Source organism: Poecilia reticulata, chromosome 7, assembly GCF_904066995.2.
Source record: "Poecilia reticulata chromosome 7, P_reticulata-male-v2, whole genome shotgun sequence".
Taxonomy (NCBI): Eukaryota; Metazoa; Chordata; class Actinopteri; order Cyprinodontiformes; family Poeciliidae; genus Poecilia; species Poecilia reticulata.
The window spans coordinates 18441051-18458860 of NC_088836.1; the positions used below are offsets into that span (position 1 = coordinate 18441051).

Genomic DNA, 17810 nt, shown 5'->3' on the forward strand with positions numbered 1-17810 from the left:
TAGAGTGAGTGGTTTTTATTTTCGTGACAAAAGTGTGTGTTGTGTGTTGTTGGTGTTTGAGGATTTTGAAGCACATGAGTGTCACAGATTCAGATTCATGCGTTTTCCTGTCTGACCTGGTTTGGGGTGATCAGGTTTCATTACAGAGCAGCATTTCTGGGAAACTCTGCCTCCATCAGCTTATCACCGACCTCTAAATTCAAAGGAATATCCCAAAACATTGAGTTTTATCAAATGTAAAACAACCGTTCTTTGTCATTTTTTTCTTTTCCTATATGTAAATAAACTAGTCAATTTGGAGCAGGAAAAAAAAATGTAATCTCACTTCCCCTTTTGGCTCGAATAGTTTCTAAAGCAGTATTTTAGTCTACCGCAAAGCAGCTTTTAAATAAAATCTAGAACAGCCCAACGCTCAGGTTGCACCGAGAGGTTTTAACGTGAAGCTCTGAACGCTCCTCCCTGAGAAGAGCGGATGCGTGATTATGCGTAACTAAAGGATGTGGTCTGCTGCGAGATGAGGAAGAAGGTGAGGAGGAAGGAGTACGCCGAACTTTAAACCAGCTCGACGCAAGCTGCTCGGTGGCTGGCCGAACGGAGGAGACCGTCGCAGGCTGGATTATTTCTCACTTTGAGAGTGGAGCCGTTAATTTCTGTGAAGATGCACTGAGAGAAGGAAGAAGATGGAAGTGGAGGAGACTGGTGAAATGAGGACTTCCTGGTATGGTAGTTTTAGAAATGCACTGTTCTGACTGGTTGTTTTTTTGTTTTAAATGTGTTGGTGATGAGACATATCAGATTTGTTGGAGCATTTAAAAGAAAAAGTTACCTTTTTCTTGTTTTGAACAATGACTAAATATGCTTCATGTTTCCGTTCACCACACCGACAACTGAAATCCCTCCATGTCATAATGCAGTGGTGCATAACCTGCAGCTGAAATTCTGTGAAGAAATAAGCACTTTTTAGAGTACATTAAAATCCATCTGAGTGATTTGTGAATAAGATTGTTTTTTTCCCCTCTTTTTAGGTCAGGAGACACTCGCTCTGTCCTCTGTGACCATGCTGGGGTAAGCAACCCTATCCCCTCAATGAAGCACGCATTTATCACCCAAAGTCTGACATGCAGTGCATTAATTTTCTGCAAAATGTCTGCCTTTAGAAGAAGCGAAAACAAGACCTGATTCCTGAACCAGTCATCAGAATCATGGAGGTGAGTAATAATCTGAAATGCTGCGCACTGTCATATCTCTTGCTTTTCTCAGTAACTGGCGGAAGCCTGTCAGCCTTACCTTTGTGACCACATTGCTGAGTGCAGAACTGACAAAAGAGGTGAACATTATGTGAGACACTGATTTTAAGGGTAGTTTCTTGGGGTTTTTTTCCTCATAAGATCTTATATTGAGTCTACTGGGATTTCAGAAAGTTGCTGGTGTGCTTGCTTTCATTTAATGAATGTCATGTATTTGCATTTTGTTTTCACTTCAACTTTAATTCAATTATTGCCACAATAAATTTGCAGCACGGCTGTGGTTAGTGGGGTAAAAAGAAAAAAAAAAAGGCAGACATGTTGTGCTTCACTATTGAGGCACTGTTTCAACTTTCTTCCTCTTTGAAAACCTTGCACAGGAAATGAGAGATGTGCACCATGCAACATATCAGCGCTCTTTAACGTCTCTCTCTGTTTCATGTCGCCTTCACCTCTCTATATTTTTTTTTTCTGGCCATCAGGATGAGGAGGAAGAGGAAGAAGGGGAAATTATGTCTGATCACAAGGATTCAGAGGTTTGATTGAAGTTTTTTTTCTTCTCTTTTTGGATGGTTTCTTGACTAACCCTTAAAGTTTTTTTTACATTTTTTGTGTATTTTGTCCAAGGCTCTTTAACTTCTAACATTGATCTTTTTGTTTCAGGAGCCCAGTAACAAAAAGGTCAAACCCGTGACAAAGTCCAACAGCCTGACAGGTGTCATAACACCAGTGAAGACTGCTGCTCTTAAACGCATCGGGCAGTCTATTTCGGTAACACACACAAACACACACACACGTCCCCAGGTATATTTTTGTACCTCGTAATGACCTTAATGCGATTTTTGCATTCATTTACACCTGATGTCCTCTCTTTTCGCAGCGCTCCATCAGCTTTCGCACCGACGCCCGACCTTTGCCCCCAGGGCCCCTGCGCCCTCGCTCCAAAGCCTCGTCGTTTCCACGTAGGCGCAACAGCCAGTGTTGGAGTGACACTGTGGAGAGCCATGACCTGACTGCAAAGGAAATCAAACGCCAAGAGGTGTTGATTTTATGATTTTATTGTAAAATTGTTATTTCAATTTATTTATTTTTTGTCATCATTAAGATGTTTTCTTTTTCTACTCGGGGAGGCGGGGTTTCTGTGGACGGGCTGTGGACGGGCTGTGAAGCTGCGGTCGCAGTGTGTGTGGGATGACTAGCTTGCACTGTTTCTCTGAAGCTGCCCTGCACGGGTATTAGGAAAGAGGATGTGAGCTGGCACTAAGCGGCTCAACTTCCGTTATTAAACAATCAGCTGTGAGAGCTCAGGCAGGGTTTCCGCTTAGTTTACATCCCATGCAGCAATGTGCGGAAATTGTCTTTATTTCCACTGACACGTCTAAAGTTGCTGTGTGCAACGTTTTTGTCCTCTGCAGGTGATCTACGAGCTGACGCAGGGAGAGAGGCAACTCATAGAAGACCTCAGTTTGGTCAAGAAGGTACTTGTTGGCACGGAACACGGTGCAGGAAAAAATCTACACTTGCTGGCTTTTTCTCAGTATCAGTGCGTTCTTATGCTTTTAGGTGTACTACGAGCCCATGTTGAAGTTGGATATATTGACAGAAAGCGAGCTCGGACAAATCTTCGGGACTTTAGACTCCCTGATTCCACTGCATGAGGGTAAATGATATGAGCTCCTTGCCTACTTGTAGCTTAATCTCAGTGACTAATAATATTTCAGAACGCATCATTTCCTGATCATCTGCACACAGTAAAAGTTGTTGGTTCCAAGTAAATAAGAGGCAGCAAATGTGCTTCTTTTAGCCCATTATTTCTGTACACTACTGATGGATGTATTGATTTTTTTTATTATGCCAGATAAAATTTTCCATTTTGGCCTTCAAGATGTTTTTTTGTTTGTTTTTTTAAAGTTGTGTCCTTTTAGGTCGAACATGTTTTTTTTGTCTATTTCACACCAGATCTTTTGGCTCGTCTTGAGCGACTGAGGGGCTCAGAGAAGACGGTGGGAGAAGTGGGGCCGACTCTGCTGAACTGGGTGAGTGTTTTCACGGCAACCCACTGCTGCAAGAGAAGAAAGACGAAGGGGGCACAACAGCCGGCGTTCTGCTCACATTCTTTTTTTTCTCGCTTCACACTTCGTCTCGTTCCCCCTGCAGTTCCCCTGCCTGGAAGCCTACGTCACATATTGCTGCAACCAGGTGGGAGCCAAAGCTCTGCTGGACCAGAAGAAGCAGGAGAAAAGAGTCGAGCATTTCCTGCGCCTGTGTCAGGAGTCTTCGTTTAGTAGGAAATTGGACTTGTGGAACTTTCTGGACCTTCCCAGAAGCCGCCTGGTCAAATACCCACTGCTGTTGAAGGAGATACAGAAGTGCACGCCTCCAGACCACCCAGACGAGGACACGCTGCCTGATGCTGTGAGTTGCTGTGACCTGTGGCCTTTGAGTGCTGAACGGAGTGTATTTAGAAAATCTGGAATGCTGGCTTGAGATCTGACTGTACTTTCTGATTTTATAACGTAGTTATAAAATCATATAACTGCGTACAGACGCAGGTATTCTCTGGCGTCTCTACGCCAGAGAATACCTGTGATCCACCAGTCTCGCTTCCTCTACGAAACCCTTACTATTTGTTGGATGTCGTACCCAAAACAAGTTCTTACTTTGTTTTTTGAGGGGGGAGGTTTTCAACCTGTATTAGTTTTTACATTTATTTTTCTATCCTAAAGCAGTTACAGCATTTGAATTAAAAAGAAGGGGGGAAAAGACATTTTTGTGGAAAAAAATGTCTAAACTTGATCTCATCTGGCCCCGTTACCGATTTTTTTGTACAGTAGTCCAATTAAGAATTACAGGGATGTATGTATTTATGATTTGTTTGTTATTGAGAGAGCATAGAAATGAATTACATTTCCATCGAGAACAAACAAAAAAAAAAGAATAACGCAGAGGAAGTTATCTTATCTAATCTCTTCTAACCATTCTCAGTTCTGTTATGTATGAGTCAGGAAGAAATGTAGGTGTTTTGGTTATCAGTGGTATTTAAAAAGAAGATCAACTTAATGGTTAAAATATAACATTATAAGCCACTCGTTTAATTAAGAATAACCCTGTGTGGCCTCATTTGAGATTTGAAAGTAAAATGAGTCTATCGGTATATGAAATTAATATATAAAAAAAAAAAGACAGAAAATTGGGATATGAACAACACTATGTTATTTACCCAAATTATATCTTTCCTCTTTTTAGGGTTTTTCTTACTTTTTGTCTTAAAATTACCACAAATGTACCTGACGAGAAACTTTGCTGATGACACAAATGGCCCCAGCAAAACATTTACTCTGTGCTTTGTCGACCACAGCTGGAGCTGATTCAGAGCATCGTGGCCGAGGTGAACAAGAAGACCGGCGAGGCTGAGTGTCAGTTCTACCGGCGGGGGCTGATCTACCTCGAAGAGAGCCAGAGAATACCTGAGATCCACGAGTCCCGCTTCCTCTACTGCCACGGAGAGCTCAAGACCAACAAGGGGCAGGTGCGTGCAGCGTCCCTGATGCTAGCTCACACCAAGGCGCCTTTATTTCCAAGTCGTAATATCTATTCGCAGCCGCTTCATTTCTTCCGTCTTTTCCGTGCAACAGAAGCTGCATGTATTCCTGTTTGAACTGGCGTTGGTGCTGACCAGACCGGGGGACGACAGAGACATTAGAGGACAAATGTTTAACGTGTACCGGCAGCCTCTGCCCAACACGTTGATCAATTTAGAGGAGATCCCAGACAGTGAGGCCGGCGGGGGAGGAACCTTCAGAGGAGCGTTCACCGGAGGAAACGACAAAGGTCATTTCCTTTTTTTTTAATATTGGATTAGAAATAAAAAAATTACAGTTTTTTTGTTTGTTTTTTTTTTAGTTGTGATCATGGCAGTAATCAAATAAACAAAACAAAAAAATTGTGGAATCTCACAATCTTGGAAAACTATTCTGAAAACGTCAATTTAGTTCTGAACATAAATATGTATATTTTGTTATCCTTTCTCACTGAATCTAAACTTTGTTTAAAATTTCATTTTCACAAAAATGGTAATTAAATACCATTAAGGTTACGAAGCTGTTGGCTTTTCATGTTTGTGAAATAATTAGAAGATAAAAAAAATACACATCAGATAATCAGAATTTAACACAGATTTTCAATTTCTAATTAATTAATTTTTTTTTAATTTCAAACAGGTTTTCAAAAACAATAAGACAAGCAGTCAGTAGGACAGAGAAAACATGTGCATACATAACCGAGATCAAAATATTTTGTTTACCACTAGAAGAGGTGACACTTATTTATCTCAATTTAATTGAACTTACCAACTCAAAAATGATCAGAAATTTGTAATTAAAATCATGTTGTAATATTCATGTGCCTGCTTTTTTTTTTTTTTTAAAGAAGAATCACAGGCTGTAAGCAGATCTTAATGTGAGAGTAGCTCTAGCCCTCTTGTTAGTTGAACTGAAACCTACAACTGTTTTCACTCAATTTCCTTCCTTCCTCTTTCCGCCACCTTCCAGTGAAGAACTGTTTCCGTGTGAGCAGCAGAGGGCGCTCCAAAGTCAACCCGTACTGCTTGCAGGCCAACGACTCGTTCAGCAAGCAGCAGTGGATCACCTGCCTGCGCCAGGCCATCGTCCAGTCACGGGACCGGACCGCTCACACCAGCCAGTCGCCGCTCTCACTCCCCCCCGACCCCGCCCTGTGTCACATTGCGGATCTCAGCCTCAGCTCGGACACGGACATGGCAGACCACACCTGTCGCTGACTCGTGGACAGTTCACCCGGTTGCCCTTCTGGAGGGCAGAAAGGGGGTTTCTGGAGAGCGAAAGAAACCAGATGGACTATTTTATGAACAGTTTTAATTAAAAGACTCAGAGAATTGCAAAAAAAAAAAGTTTCTCCTTATTTGTTTTTCCTTATTTTTGTGATTTTCATAAAGTGTGCTGACTGTGAACAGTGTTACTGTTACTGAATGTGAATGTTAAATGGCAACAAAATGTTTAACCGGCTGTATTTGAATAAAAACTGACAGTAAAAAAAAAAAAAAGAAAACTCGCTGAGGTGTTCATGGGTGGACACATTGACACGTCTATGTATAGCCAACACGATCTGCAGTGAAAAGATTAGAGATGATTATCCTCCCTCCCTGTGTCTGTTTTTTCACTCTCTCTTTGGCTCTCGCTCTTTCTTTCTTTCTCTCTCTCTGACACTCGTGGCAGGACAGGGCAGAGAGGTAGACTTTCAGTTCTATCCCACAAACACACGGTGAAACCGTAGACGTCCCCTTTATGCATTTTTAACAGCTCAGCAGATGATGGGAACAGTTTGGTTGGGACTCTTTGTTCAAAGATACAGACCGAAGTGATCAGGTGAGTCCAAAGTGCTCTCTTTTTTTTTATACACGTTACATTTCTGTAGAAATAAGTGTTTGCCGTAGAGGCTATCTTTATCTGCATAAAACGGTAAGTGGTGCGCATTGATTGGCTGTTGGGTTGATCCGTACCGTACTGCTGGATCCCGGTTACATAACCACATCGTTTCTATGTATTTTCACATTGGGAATCAGCTGAATTTCAAAATTCTTGGTTTTGCTTGTCTAAAAAAACCCCAATATTTTAGGAACTTATTTCACTTCATGTGTTTAATGCAGAATTACACTCTGAAGGATTATCAAAGCAAACTTGAAGTTATTTTCCCTTTCTGTCTTTCTTTTCAGCTGTAAATGTTACTTGTCGTTCTCAAGGTAAGGCAGGGGGTGTACTCCTCTGTGCTTTGCTCCCTGATAAGAAGGGTCGCCCCTCAACATCTTGCTGACCTTTAATCAGACGCGCATCAGGGATAAGATAACTCGGCACATCTTCGAACGGAGACTGACTGGTAGAACAGGATGCCTGGTTCCAGCGGCGTGAACGTGGAGGGCTCTTGCGGGGCCCTGTGTCGGACCCTGGTTTCTCAGAACGGTCTGCAGAGAGACACAGCAGACATCTCCCAGTCTGTCCTCTACACATCCCTGATGGGCCTGCTGCTGGTCGCTGACAATGAGGTGGGGGGAAGAAAAAAAACCCGCATTAAACCTTTACGTTCTCCTCAAATTGCACTGAACATGTCATTAATGCTAATCAACACACACGTGTTTACGCACCTGTCAGCACTCCTTGCACTCTCTAATAGGATAAAGCCTCAGACTGACCCCCTTTTTTTTTTAGCCTCGCTTGTTATGCTAATGAGATAAGAAGGCTAAATCTGTCCTGCCAAAGTTACACACAGGCCAACATGGCAGGGTCAACGCATACAGCTAGTCACATAGAGCATAGAACCTGGCATACCAGTAACCACACAACAATAATCTGTCTGCAGCTACAGCACCACTTTAGATTTAGGTATAAGCTTCTATCATACCTTCTTCTTCGTAGAAAGAGCCGCTCGCTGTTGGAAGTGGAAGAGTTGGCCTTAGAAACATTGGGAATACAGTAAGTGTCAAAGAGATGGCATGCAGATCTCCCGTAAGTTTTGCAGTAACGGACTCACGTTTCTTTTCCTTCTGTTTGGACAACAGTGCTTCCTGAATGCAGTGGTCCAGTGTTTGTCTCACACCTGCGTCCTGCGCAACTATTGTCTTCTGAAGTCTTACAAGCATGAGAAGTTTTCAAAAGAGGAGGCAAAGCTCATGGACAGTGGGTTTCCTTCATTTTCTACCTTTTTTATGTTCTCCATACTTTTTTCTTTTTTTTAAATCACACCTTCTTTTTTCCATTGTTCTTTTGCCAGGTTTCTCTCAGGTGCTCTCGGGTCTTTGGGATGTTAGGGAAGGAGACACTGTTGTAAATCCTCGACAGTTTTACAGTGTTTTTAAAGCAGCAGTGCCTTACTTCAGTGGTTATAGGTGAGAAAAACAATTATATTTTTCCATTACAATTTAGTGGAGTTGGGCTATTTGATGTTCATAAATCTATCTGAAGGAGTAAAACAGTTTTCTTTTTCCAGAAGATTGAAAAAATATCACTATGAAAATGAAGAATAAAATTCAATCTTGATTTTAATGAAGAATAAAATTCAATCTTGATTCAAAATTCATATCTGACATTTGTTGGCTTTCACAAAAAATAATACATTTTTACACATCAGGATACAAATGTACTATATAGTGATTAAAAATGTGTAGGTTCCATTTAATTAGCTCCTTTCAAGGTAAAAAAAATCCCAAGATTCTTCACAGCAGAACAACACAAAAGACAAAGATGTTTCAAGTTAAAAGAAAAGTGGGGAAAAAGCTAAAGTACCATCAAGTAAAATCAGCTACCCACATCTCGTCTTTACTGTTGAGTTGATGGATTTAAATAAGAAAAAAGGCCTCAACGCGGGCTGCAACAACAAAAGCTTCGTTGTTTTTACCTGCATCTTAAGAACATAAGGCAAATTCAGCTGCCAGGTTTCTGGTGATGATTTGTGGCTGGAGAATTATAAATATGTATGAGGGTTTGTCCAAAAAAATACACGGTTAAAGTGTCATTATTTACAAAATAATGCAAAGTTGGCACTTTTAATGGACTTTTAATGCAACTTTTAAAGCAACTTTGCATTAAAAGTGTCATTATTTACTGAATGACACTTCATGACAACAGTCATGATCATGGAACAATCCTTAAAAGTTATTAAATGGAAGAAAATGAAAAAAATTGGACCAGGAACATAGCTCTGTTGAACTCCAGGTTTAAGAGTAATTGAACATGATCTGAAGTTTAATTCGAAAACAGAAATCCTAAATGAAAAATGTGTCACAAACCAAATCATATCTCCGCCAGACACTCCTGCTAAAACATCAGCTATTAGGACTGTGATCGTTATTTGCGATCCTGCAAATATCGTTTAACACTCACCGCATGTGATACTTTTATTACGAAAAGAATCTCTAGAGTTGTCCTTGAGAGTTAAAAATGTTTCTATGTTTGAATTTAACCCAGTCAGCAAGATGCTCAGGAGTTTCTCAGGTTCCTACTGGACAAGCTGCATACGGAAATAAATCGCAGGCCTTATGTCAAAAGGACAGGGAAGGAGCCTCAGCAACAATACGTCAGATTTAGGTACGAACAGAACGAGACGAATCTGTGCTTGAATCCTGGATCTATCCCATGTGAATGCACAACTTATGCTTCCTACTTCTGATCTGACGTAGAATTTCAGAAGAGGCGAATGCCATGTGGAAGAAGCATTTGGAGAGAGATGACAGCATAATAGTAGGTGAGGAGGTCAATCTTGTCTTTGTCTTCAACTGGATTCAGAAGCAGAAGCGGACATAAAATTTTTGCTCCGCTCTTGACAGATCTTTTCTCGGGTCAGCTGCGGAGTTCACTGCACTGCTCGGTTTGTTCGCACTACTCCAACACATTTGATGTGTTCGGTGATCTGTCGCTGCCCATCCCTAAAAGGAGCTCTGCAGGGGAGGTCACCCTGCAGGAGTGTCTGGACCTCTTCTCTCATGAGGAGAAACTTGACAAGGAAAACTCACCGGTAAGAAAAAAAAATTCACAGGTTTTGAACTGAACATAGTTCAGTTTAAACAACCAGATTTACTTGAAACAACAGATCTGGTCATTGTTATTATTTACATTTTTTTTTTTATGTTGATTTCCGTGTCTTCCAGATGTGCGAGAGATGTAACAGGCGTACAGAGTGCACCAAGCGACTTTCCATCCAGAGGTTTCCTCAGGTTATTGTAATCCGTATCCGTGGCAACAACTTCTGCTCTAATTAATTTGAAAAGTGAGGAATTGTGTTGGTGTGCAAAAAAAACACATTGTGCGCTCGTACTTAACAGTCTGCGATAGATTTGAACCGCTTCACAACATCCAGGTGGTCCATCAGTAAAAGCACAGTGTACGTGTCTTTTCCCCTCAAAAACCTGGACCTCGGACCTTACGGACCCGTTGACTGTGGTAACAAAGAGTTTTCATTATCTTACCTATGTACATGTTTCATTTACTAACGATGGGCAGTTGCTTGACCAAATGTTTTAAAATAGCCTATGAGAAAAATGGGAGATAAATTGGAGACATTGATGTAAATTGAAACATACACACCAAATAAAAATTACTTAAAATGTGAAGAAAAAGCCTAATGTTGAAAAACTAATTGCTATTGGAACCATAATCAAATTTTACTCACGTAATGGGGGAAAGAACTTATTTAGAAAATTAAAACTGATTTTAATTGGATTTAAGTATGAAAGATTACATTTGGTTGTGGTATAAACTTTATTCCATCACGTGCAAATCCAAGAAAATTCTCACAGACAAAAAAGTTTTTTTCCTAGTAAGATTATTTTTAACTCAGAAGCTACTGAATTTGGAACATGAGGTCAGAGGATGAAGCGCAAGCGAATCAAGCATCCTTATGCTGAAATCTGCTCAGATTCAGCCAAAGTTGACTGAATTCTGTTCTGCTGTACTGAAGATTGCTTACGCCAAACCTTACATGAGTCAGATCGCCAAGATTTTTGAAGGTATTTAATTATGTGTTTATAATAGCTAAGTAAGTGGCCTGATATTAGCTCTGGTTGTTTGGTTTTGATTGTTGATGACAAGAGCAAGCAAATTCTAGAAAATAAGACAACATTTTTGCCAAACTAAAGGAATTTAAATGCGCAATATTTATTTATATTTTTTTTCTTCAAAATTTTGAATATGAATACTTTTGCATTTAATTTATGCAGAAATAATTGGCCGTTTTTTTACAAAAAAAAATATTTCAGAGACAAACCTTAGTTCTGAGAAATGTCTGTTTTTCTCTCCACAGGCCCAGTTTTATATGATTTATATGCAATCTGTAACCACGCTGGGACTGTGAATATGGGCCACTACACGGCCTGCTGTCTAGATCAAAGTGGATGGTGCTTCTACAACGACTCCAGGTGAGAGTTGAGAGGTTCTAACGCCAGATTATCAGAGACAGTTTTGTGTCAGAATGTCTTCTGTGTAAACCTCGTCTTCCTTCTCAGAGTTTCCCTCCTTTTTCTCCATGTGCAGCGCGACCTCGATCACGGAGAACCAGCTTCAGACAAATCAAGCCTACGTCCTGTTCTACCAACGCAGCAGCAGCACAGCCGCCGCCAGGAAATAGCCTAGAAGATGTGGCCAATCAGTCACCTCACCTCCAGTGTCCATAGAAACAAATAGAAGCAGCAGCAGTTTTAACCCTGACATCAGCAGCAAAAAAAAAACAAAACAACAAAACATCTTGATCTCAGTGTGCCTTCTCTGGAACTAAAAGCACAGGGAGAGAGAAGGCACGCTTGTTGTTAACAGGTTTTAATTTAGTCGTGCTTGAGAAGCATCTCAGTAGCCATTTCAGTGTCTGCATGGCTACTCTCAGGGAGGCGAGAGCGTGATGAATATGATGCTCTCATTCATTATCGACAGCTCTTACTCTGCGATTATATGTATGATGAAAGCACTATATACATGTACATCATCATCAACCATGCTTACTGATATGAGCCCTTACAAACAAATGAAGAAAATGTAACAGAAATAGGTCATGACTTTGACACGTATGTAAGAAATAAAATGGCATCCTGATGATTTTTGTAAATAAATTCTTATAAACCTTCAAGTGATCACACATTAAAATAAAACTTTCTGAAAAACGTTTTGTTGTTCTTTTTTTATCAAGAGATTGTATTCGAGATTTATGGTTTCTGAGGGGGAAAAAAGTAAAGCGGTGGACAGATGGCTTTTACGTCAGCAAGAATATGTAAATAAAGTGTCCGAATGTAAATCTTTACTGACTTAAAGATGAAAAAAATAAAATAAAAAATGAGGGAGCAAAGATGTATATTTTTAGCTTTCTTCCAAATTGGTCAAAATCTATTGACAAGTAGAGATAAGTGATTGAATTTATCTTGAAAACCCAGTAAAAAAAAACTGAATAATTAGGAAACTAATTCTATAAACTTAAGTTAAAAGAGACAAAATTAAATAGATAAATGCATCATAAAATCATCATCCGTATCCTTATTGAATTAAGTGTCTCAATAATTTATTTAATTGACAATTTGTTAAACATGCAATCTAACCATTAAATTGCAAACTTGTATAGCAGATGCAGATAATTAATTCAATGCGTTTTCAATAGTTTCACGGTTCCTGTTCCTGAAGCGTCACCATAAAATACATTTTTCTGTCAAATTTCGAGAGGCGGGACTGAAACTGATCTGTTGAACTCCACTGGTTTAGCCTCATTCTTTGAAAATCATTGATTGAGTACCAGCTTTTTGCTTCCCTATTCCACAAAACTGGCATTCAATCAATTCTTCGACTTCATCTGGTCTGGATGACAGCGTCCTGCTTCTGCCTTGTCTGCTAACTGTAAAATCTCACCAACAAGCTCACAGGAAAGTCAAGTAAAATCGTCTATGAAAGTGGCCATGACGTTCAAAGAATGAGGCTAAACTAGTAAAGTTCAACAGACCCGTGTTAGCTCCACCCCTTGACGTTGAAGGGTGAGTTTGACACACAAAATGATGAAAGTTTCAGCAAGAAGATTCAAAGACCACAGGCGCATGATCAGTTATTGTAATGTCATAAACTCTGCAGGAGAGAACGTTTTATGGAGGGCGATGTGCCTTTCTGTTACCTTGAACCAGTTTACCCATTCTCCTATATTTTTTTTCTTTTTCCAGCCCAAATGATGGTTGAGTGTGAAAACACACAACTCCCTCTAGATGAGTTGTGTGTGAGACACACTGAGCAGCATGTTTGCAACCAACAACTTTGCCATGCCACATCCAACGTCACTTACATCTCCTCTCTTTCCCATTCCATTGCTTGACTTGAGCTACAGAAACTTACTTTCATTGCATCTAAATGCCTAAATGTACCATGACGCTCCCACTCTGACTAACAATGAATTGCTAACAAGCAATTTATTGTAGATAGATACTAAGTAGACCTGTGACAAGGTTGAGTAAGTGAGACTCAATCCTGTCAGGACCCATTCCATTCTGGTGAAATCATGCAACAATCTCCATACACCACTTAACTTCCATAGTTTGTTATGCAAATTGCTAAATTCTTAATGAAGTATAAACAAAACCTTAAATAATTTTCCGTTAGTAGTTTGTACATCATGTAATGAATTGGAAAACTATTTCAGACACACTGGGTTGTTTCACTGTGAACATTTTGGATATCAATGCTGTCAGACGGGTAATGAGACAGCTGCTGTTTACAGAAAGTTCAAAACATTTTGCTACGTGTAAGGTGCGGCATCCTTCTGACAAATGACACAAGGCGGCGGACTGAGATTTCCAGTCTGTCTGGTAGGACAATTAACTCACTTAGCTCTTCTACCCTTACTTGGAAACGTGTTCCTTCAGTTTTACAGATAGTACAAGGTTGGCAAGTTAAAATCAGTCAAGTAAAACTTTGAATTTCAGAGTTTAAATGACTTTAGGTAGCCTAGCCTCAAGGAGGTGACTGGTTTGACGAGTCTGCATTTCCCTACTCAACTGGATTGGTAGCATAGCAAGGGAACCTCTGTCTCATGTGAATACAGCCAGTCAGCTCATTCCGGCTGAGATCTTGTAAAAAGCAGCTGTGACAAGTGTCAACCAAGGCAATCTGTTCTGAAAGCGTCAAAAGCAGTGTAAGTTTTCTGTGTTTTAATAGCAAGAAAGATTTGTTTTTCATACCTGTAGTGTGGTTGGGCTATGTTTTCCTCTATTGTAATTTAGTTTTTTTTTGTGTTTCCCAGAAATGGGCTCTATCAGGAAGAAGTTGGTGATCGTTGGGGACGGTGCTTGTGGGAAGACATGTCTGCTCACGGTTTTCACCAAAGACCAGTTCCCTGAAGTCTATGTGCCTACTGTATTTGAGAACTATGTGGCAGACATTGAAGTGGATCAGACAAAGGTAAGGGATGATGTCACCTGGCGGGAAGTCTGGCTGATGGCTTAGTTGGTGAGCAAACAGACAAAAACACATCTTTCTTGGAAGGTGGGCCCTAATATTTTGCAATTTCTTTTTGAAGTTTTAAAATTATGATACCCGTCATTACTAATTATGAATACCATTATCAGTAAATTGCAATGTCTTAAAATTGTATATTTTAGAAAATAAAGTGTTCTAATGATTTTATTTTCTATAAAATCATTTGAATATGTTTTATTCTCCCATTAGACCAACAAAAATATATCAAAGCACTTTTTTATTGTTTTTCAGTACTTATTGCTGAGAATAAAATCCAAAGTTTACCATCTTACTTTCATTTTGTTTCATTTTCAAAATCATGCACTTCACCACATAGTCTGCAGTTGCTGCGTCTTCTTTTCACGTTTCAATTAGAAACCACATACACTTTAGAACACAACAGAGAACTGGAATGAAAGGGGTGCGCTGTTTTAATTTTCTTCAGAAATAAAAATATAAAAAGTGAGACATGCATTTGTATTCAGCCCTTCTGAATCAATTGTTTTGTAGAACCACAGTTTGCAGCAATTACACCTTTAGTCTTTGAGGTGCATATCTATCAAATGAAAAATGACGGCTGACATAACAGATATCGTATTACCAAATCGTTTTATGTGAGTCAAAGGTTCTAAAACAGATTATATACTTGAGAAAAAAGAAGCCACAATAAAATGATGTGGAAATCAACATTTATCTAATATTATTACATTTTCAGTTTTATTTCATGCAGCATAGTTTTGTCATGCTATAAAATCCCAAAATACCCCACAAAGTATTGTTAAATGATTTATAAAAAAAGATGGTTAAAAAAAAGTATTTCTCTTTTGTTTAAAATAATATTAAAACACACATCATCAAACTACTGATCACACATGATCATCAAAATACTGTGTAGACCTAACTTTCTGCAACAATTACAGAAAGTTTCTAAACTTATACATTTGCTCTTTTATCAGATACAGTTGGCACTTTGGGACACAGCAGGTCAGGAAGACTATGACCGACTGAGGCCGCTTTCCTATCCAGACACTGATGTAATCCTTCTGTGCTTCTCTGTGGTCAGCCGGGACAGTTTAGGTATTGTTTGTGGACTGGGTTGAAAGTAATATCTGTTTATCCATCTGTTGATCCAAGATTGGGTCATGTGTTGAGGTACTCTGTAAAAAAAATTACTGTAATTTATGGTAAAATACCAGCAGCTGGTCCTTGTGTGAGCATGTACTACTTTTTTTTTTATAACTTAACAAGAGCAATAGGTCCAGAAGGAAAACCCAGACATCCTCTCCCTGGTCACTCTCTCCAGCTCATTCTGGGGGATCCCAAGGCATTTCCAGGCCAGAAGGGTATACATATAATCCCCTCAGCTGGTATAGTCATACATGAGGTCTCCTACCAGTGGGACATGTAAAATCTGAAGAGATTGGCACACAGGAGGCAGGCTGATATCAGTGAAGAAGCATCCCCTCTACGCCTAACCCTATCACTAAGTTTGAGTCCAACCACCCTATGGACAAAGTTCATACCCAGATGGCACCCTTTTCATAGCAGCATCCAGAGACTCCAATAAGGCTGGGTAATCTGAAATGCTGTTCAGTGCATAAGCACAGACAACAGTTGCAATGTGAAGATGTGAAGAGCAGACTCTGTTGCTCAGCTGAAGGTGGTGATCTCTCATGTGTTGTGTAAAGCCCACCTGTGGTTAAGCTCCTGAGGCCAAGGTTTAATCACAAGACACTTGCCTGGTTCCCCTCCTGCCTGACTTTGGGAGAGTGCTATTGGCTCCAAAATCTGGGCAACCTCATCTCTTCTTGTGATCTGCCAAATAATCTGATTCCTTGAATTACTTCTTGTCTGACCCAGCTCCTGAGGCTAATTTGTCAATTTGAAAGACCCTACCAGAATCCTAATCAATGGACAACATAGCCTTCATGATTATAGGGTCCGCAAAGCTCTCCACCACATTAAAGTGGCGATTCAAAAGAGGGGCTAATAATAATGTAATTAGGTTTTATTTAGCATATTATAGATTAGGAAAGTGATTTATGTTGCTAATTGATAACATTTTTTCTTCACTTTTTGCAGCAAATGTTAAAGAAAAGTGGACTCCTGAAGTGAGACACTTCTGTCCTCACGTCCCCATAGTCGTGGTGGGGAACAAAACGGATCTTCGCAACGATGAGAATACCAGAAAAATGCTTACCAAACAGAACGAGGCATGTTGATTTAGTTGTTTATATCTTATGTGTAGGTCAAAATAACGATGTATTTTTGTCTACTTAAAAATCACAAAATGTGTAAATCTATGAAACTTGTTTCCAGGAGCCAATTAAATATGAAGAGGGCAAAGACATGTCTAACCAAATCGCTGCCTACAGCTACCAGGAGTGTTCTGCTAAAAACAAAGACGGCGTGAGGCAAGTCTTTGACACTGCAGCTAAGGCAGCGTTGACGAACAACAGCCGTGGGAAGAAGAATCACTGTGTGCTTTTATAAACTCTGGTGAAAAATGGTGCGCTATCCTGAATCATTCATGAAGGGCAGATCTCAAATCTTTAGAACTTAAACGGAGGGAGGAATTTAAAGCCAAGGCGTTTCAAACCAAGGCTGATCTGTACCTTAAGAAGAACAAAGACAGGAATAGCTGCGCTTCGGAAAAAACTATAAGAGTCATGACCTTGTACAAAATCAATTTGTAATTTGGTTTAAAAATAATAATTGCTAATAGTAACATAAACCTTTCCTAATACCATAACACCATAAACAAAGGCACAGTCACATTAAAATTTTAAGTGCCGAGACATTTTTGTACCACACTGTGAAATTCATTAACCAGAGGATCAATTCACAAATGGCTGAATTAGCCTTCCTATTTTGTCTCTGAGTCCAAGATATACTGTATTATCTTCACGAGGCATTGTATATTTTAAGTCATCATATCTCCATAATACTGTCCTGTATACCTATGATCTTTTGTGACAGGTTTTTCAGCCTTAATTTAACTGTGTAACTCAATTATCATGAGATTCTGAATATAGTACATAAACTAATATTCTGTTACTGGTGAAATGTTTCTTGTTAGTAACAAATTTTGGTTGTGGTATCTTTTTTTAAGTATTTTTGTTTTTGTGAGTACTTTTTGTTGCATTCAGTTATCATTTACTGTAACAGTTTGATGTTTATTTTTATGCCTCTCATAAAATTTATTTCATGCTTTCATATTTGGTCAAACGTTTTACTAAATAGCCTAGGATCACATCCAATTTCAGATTTACTTGCCATATTGTCAAGAGATTACATAAAATTTGTAGAACACTTCGGTCTTTTTCTTTAATGTAAGGATATTGTGTTGCTCAAATACTTTATTGAACAGCAGCTTCAACAGAAACTGTAATATACGAATATGTATTGTACTTACAGGAAAATGCAAGCAGTAGTGCATGCTATAATGTTTTGTAAAGGTATTTCTTTCAGTGAAGTGAATGAAAAAGAAATAAGGCAGACCTGGATGTCTGGATCTAATTCTTTTTTGCTAAAAAAATGAGTGGGTATCAGATTTTAGTGGGTATAT

General features: G+C 39.4%; 3 protein-coding genes across 5 annotated transcripts; all 3 read left to right on the plus strand.

The window, feature by feature from the left end:
* Positions 1–119: 119 nt before the first annotated feature.
* Positions 120–6171, plus strand: arhgef3l (Rho guanine nucleotide exchange factor (GEF) 3, like). 2 transcript variants are annotated; one of them, XM_081609053.1, is made up of 13 exons: positions 120–718; positions 1026–1065; positions 1158–1208; positions 1727–1780; positions 1908–2015; positions 2125–2283; positions 2660–2722; positions 2808–2904; positions 3204–3280; positions 3402–3659; positions 4603–4773; positions 4880–5075; positions 5795–6171. In XM_081609053.1, exons 1-13 carry the CDS (start codon positions 681–683, stop codon positions 6040–6042), a joined length of 1560 nt encoding a protein of 519 aa, XP_081465179.1. In that variant the 5' UTR covers positions 120–680; the 3' UTR covers positions 6043–6171. The 2 variants fall into 2 exon arrangements, with proteins under 2 accessions (XP_081465179.1, XP_081465180.1); XM_081609054.1 differs by having other exon boundaries at positions 1161–1208.
* Positions 6172–6432: 261 nt separating this feature from the next.
* Positions 6433–11921, plus strand: usp21 (ubiquitin specific peptidase 21). The gene is made up of 12 exons (XM_008413815.3): positions 6433–6646; positions 6994–7320; positions 7691–7747; positions 7834–7951; positions 8046–8160; positions 9239–9358; positions 9451–9515; positions 9598–9785; positions 9919–9997; positions 10103–10210; positions 11070–11184; positions 11300–11921. The coding sequence occupies exons 2-12, from the start codon at positions 7165–7167 to the stop codon at positions 11391–11393; spliced, it is 1215 nt and encodes a 404-aa protein (XP_008412037.2). The 5' UTR covers positions 6433–6646; positions 6994–7164; the 3' UTR covers positions 11394–11921.
* A 1613-nt stretch (positions 11922–13534) lies between these two features.
* Positions 13535–17742, plus strand: LOC103467436 (rho-related GTP-binding protein RhoA-C-like). Of its 2 annotated transcripts, none has more exons than XM_081609055.1 (5): positions 13535–13593; positions 14028–14185; positions 15199–15319; positions 16325–16455; positions 16562–17742. In XM_081609055.1, the coding sequence occupies exons 2-5, from the start codon at positions 14030–14032 to the stop codon at positions 16733–16735; spliced, it is 582 nt and encodes a 193-aa protein (XP_081465181.1). In that variant the 5' UTR covers positions 13535–13593; positions 14028–14029; the 3' UTR covers positions 16736–17742. The 2 variants fall into 2 exon arrangements, with proteins under 2 accessions (XP_081465181.1, XP_008412038.1); XM_008413816.3 differs by lacking the exon at positions 13535–13593 and adding an exon at positions 13616–13919.
* Positions 17743–17810: the final 68 nt, after the last annotated feature.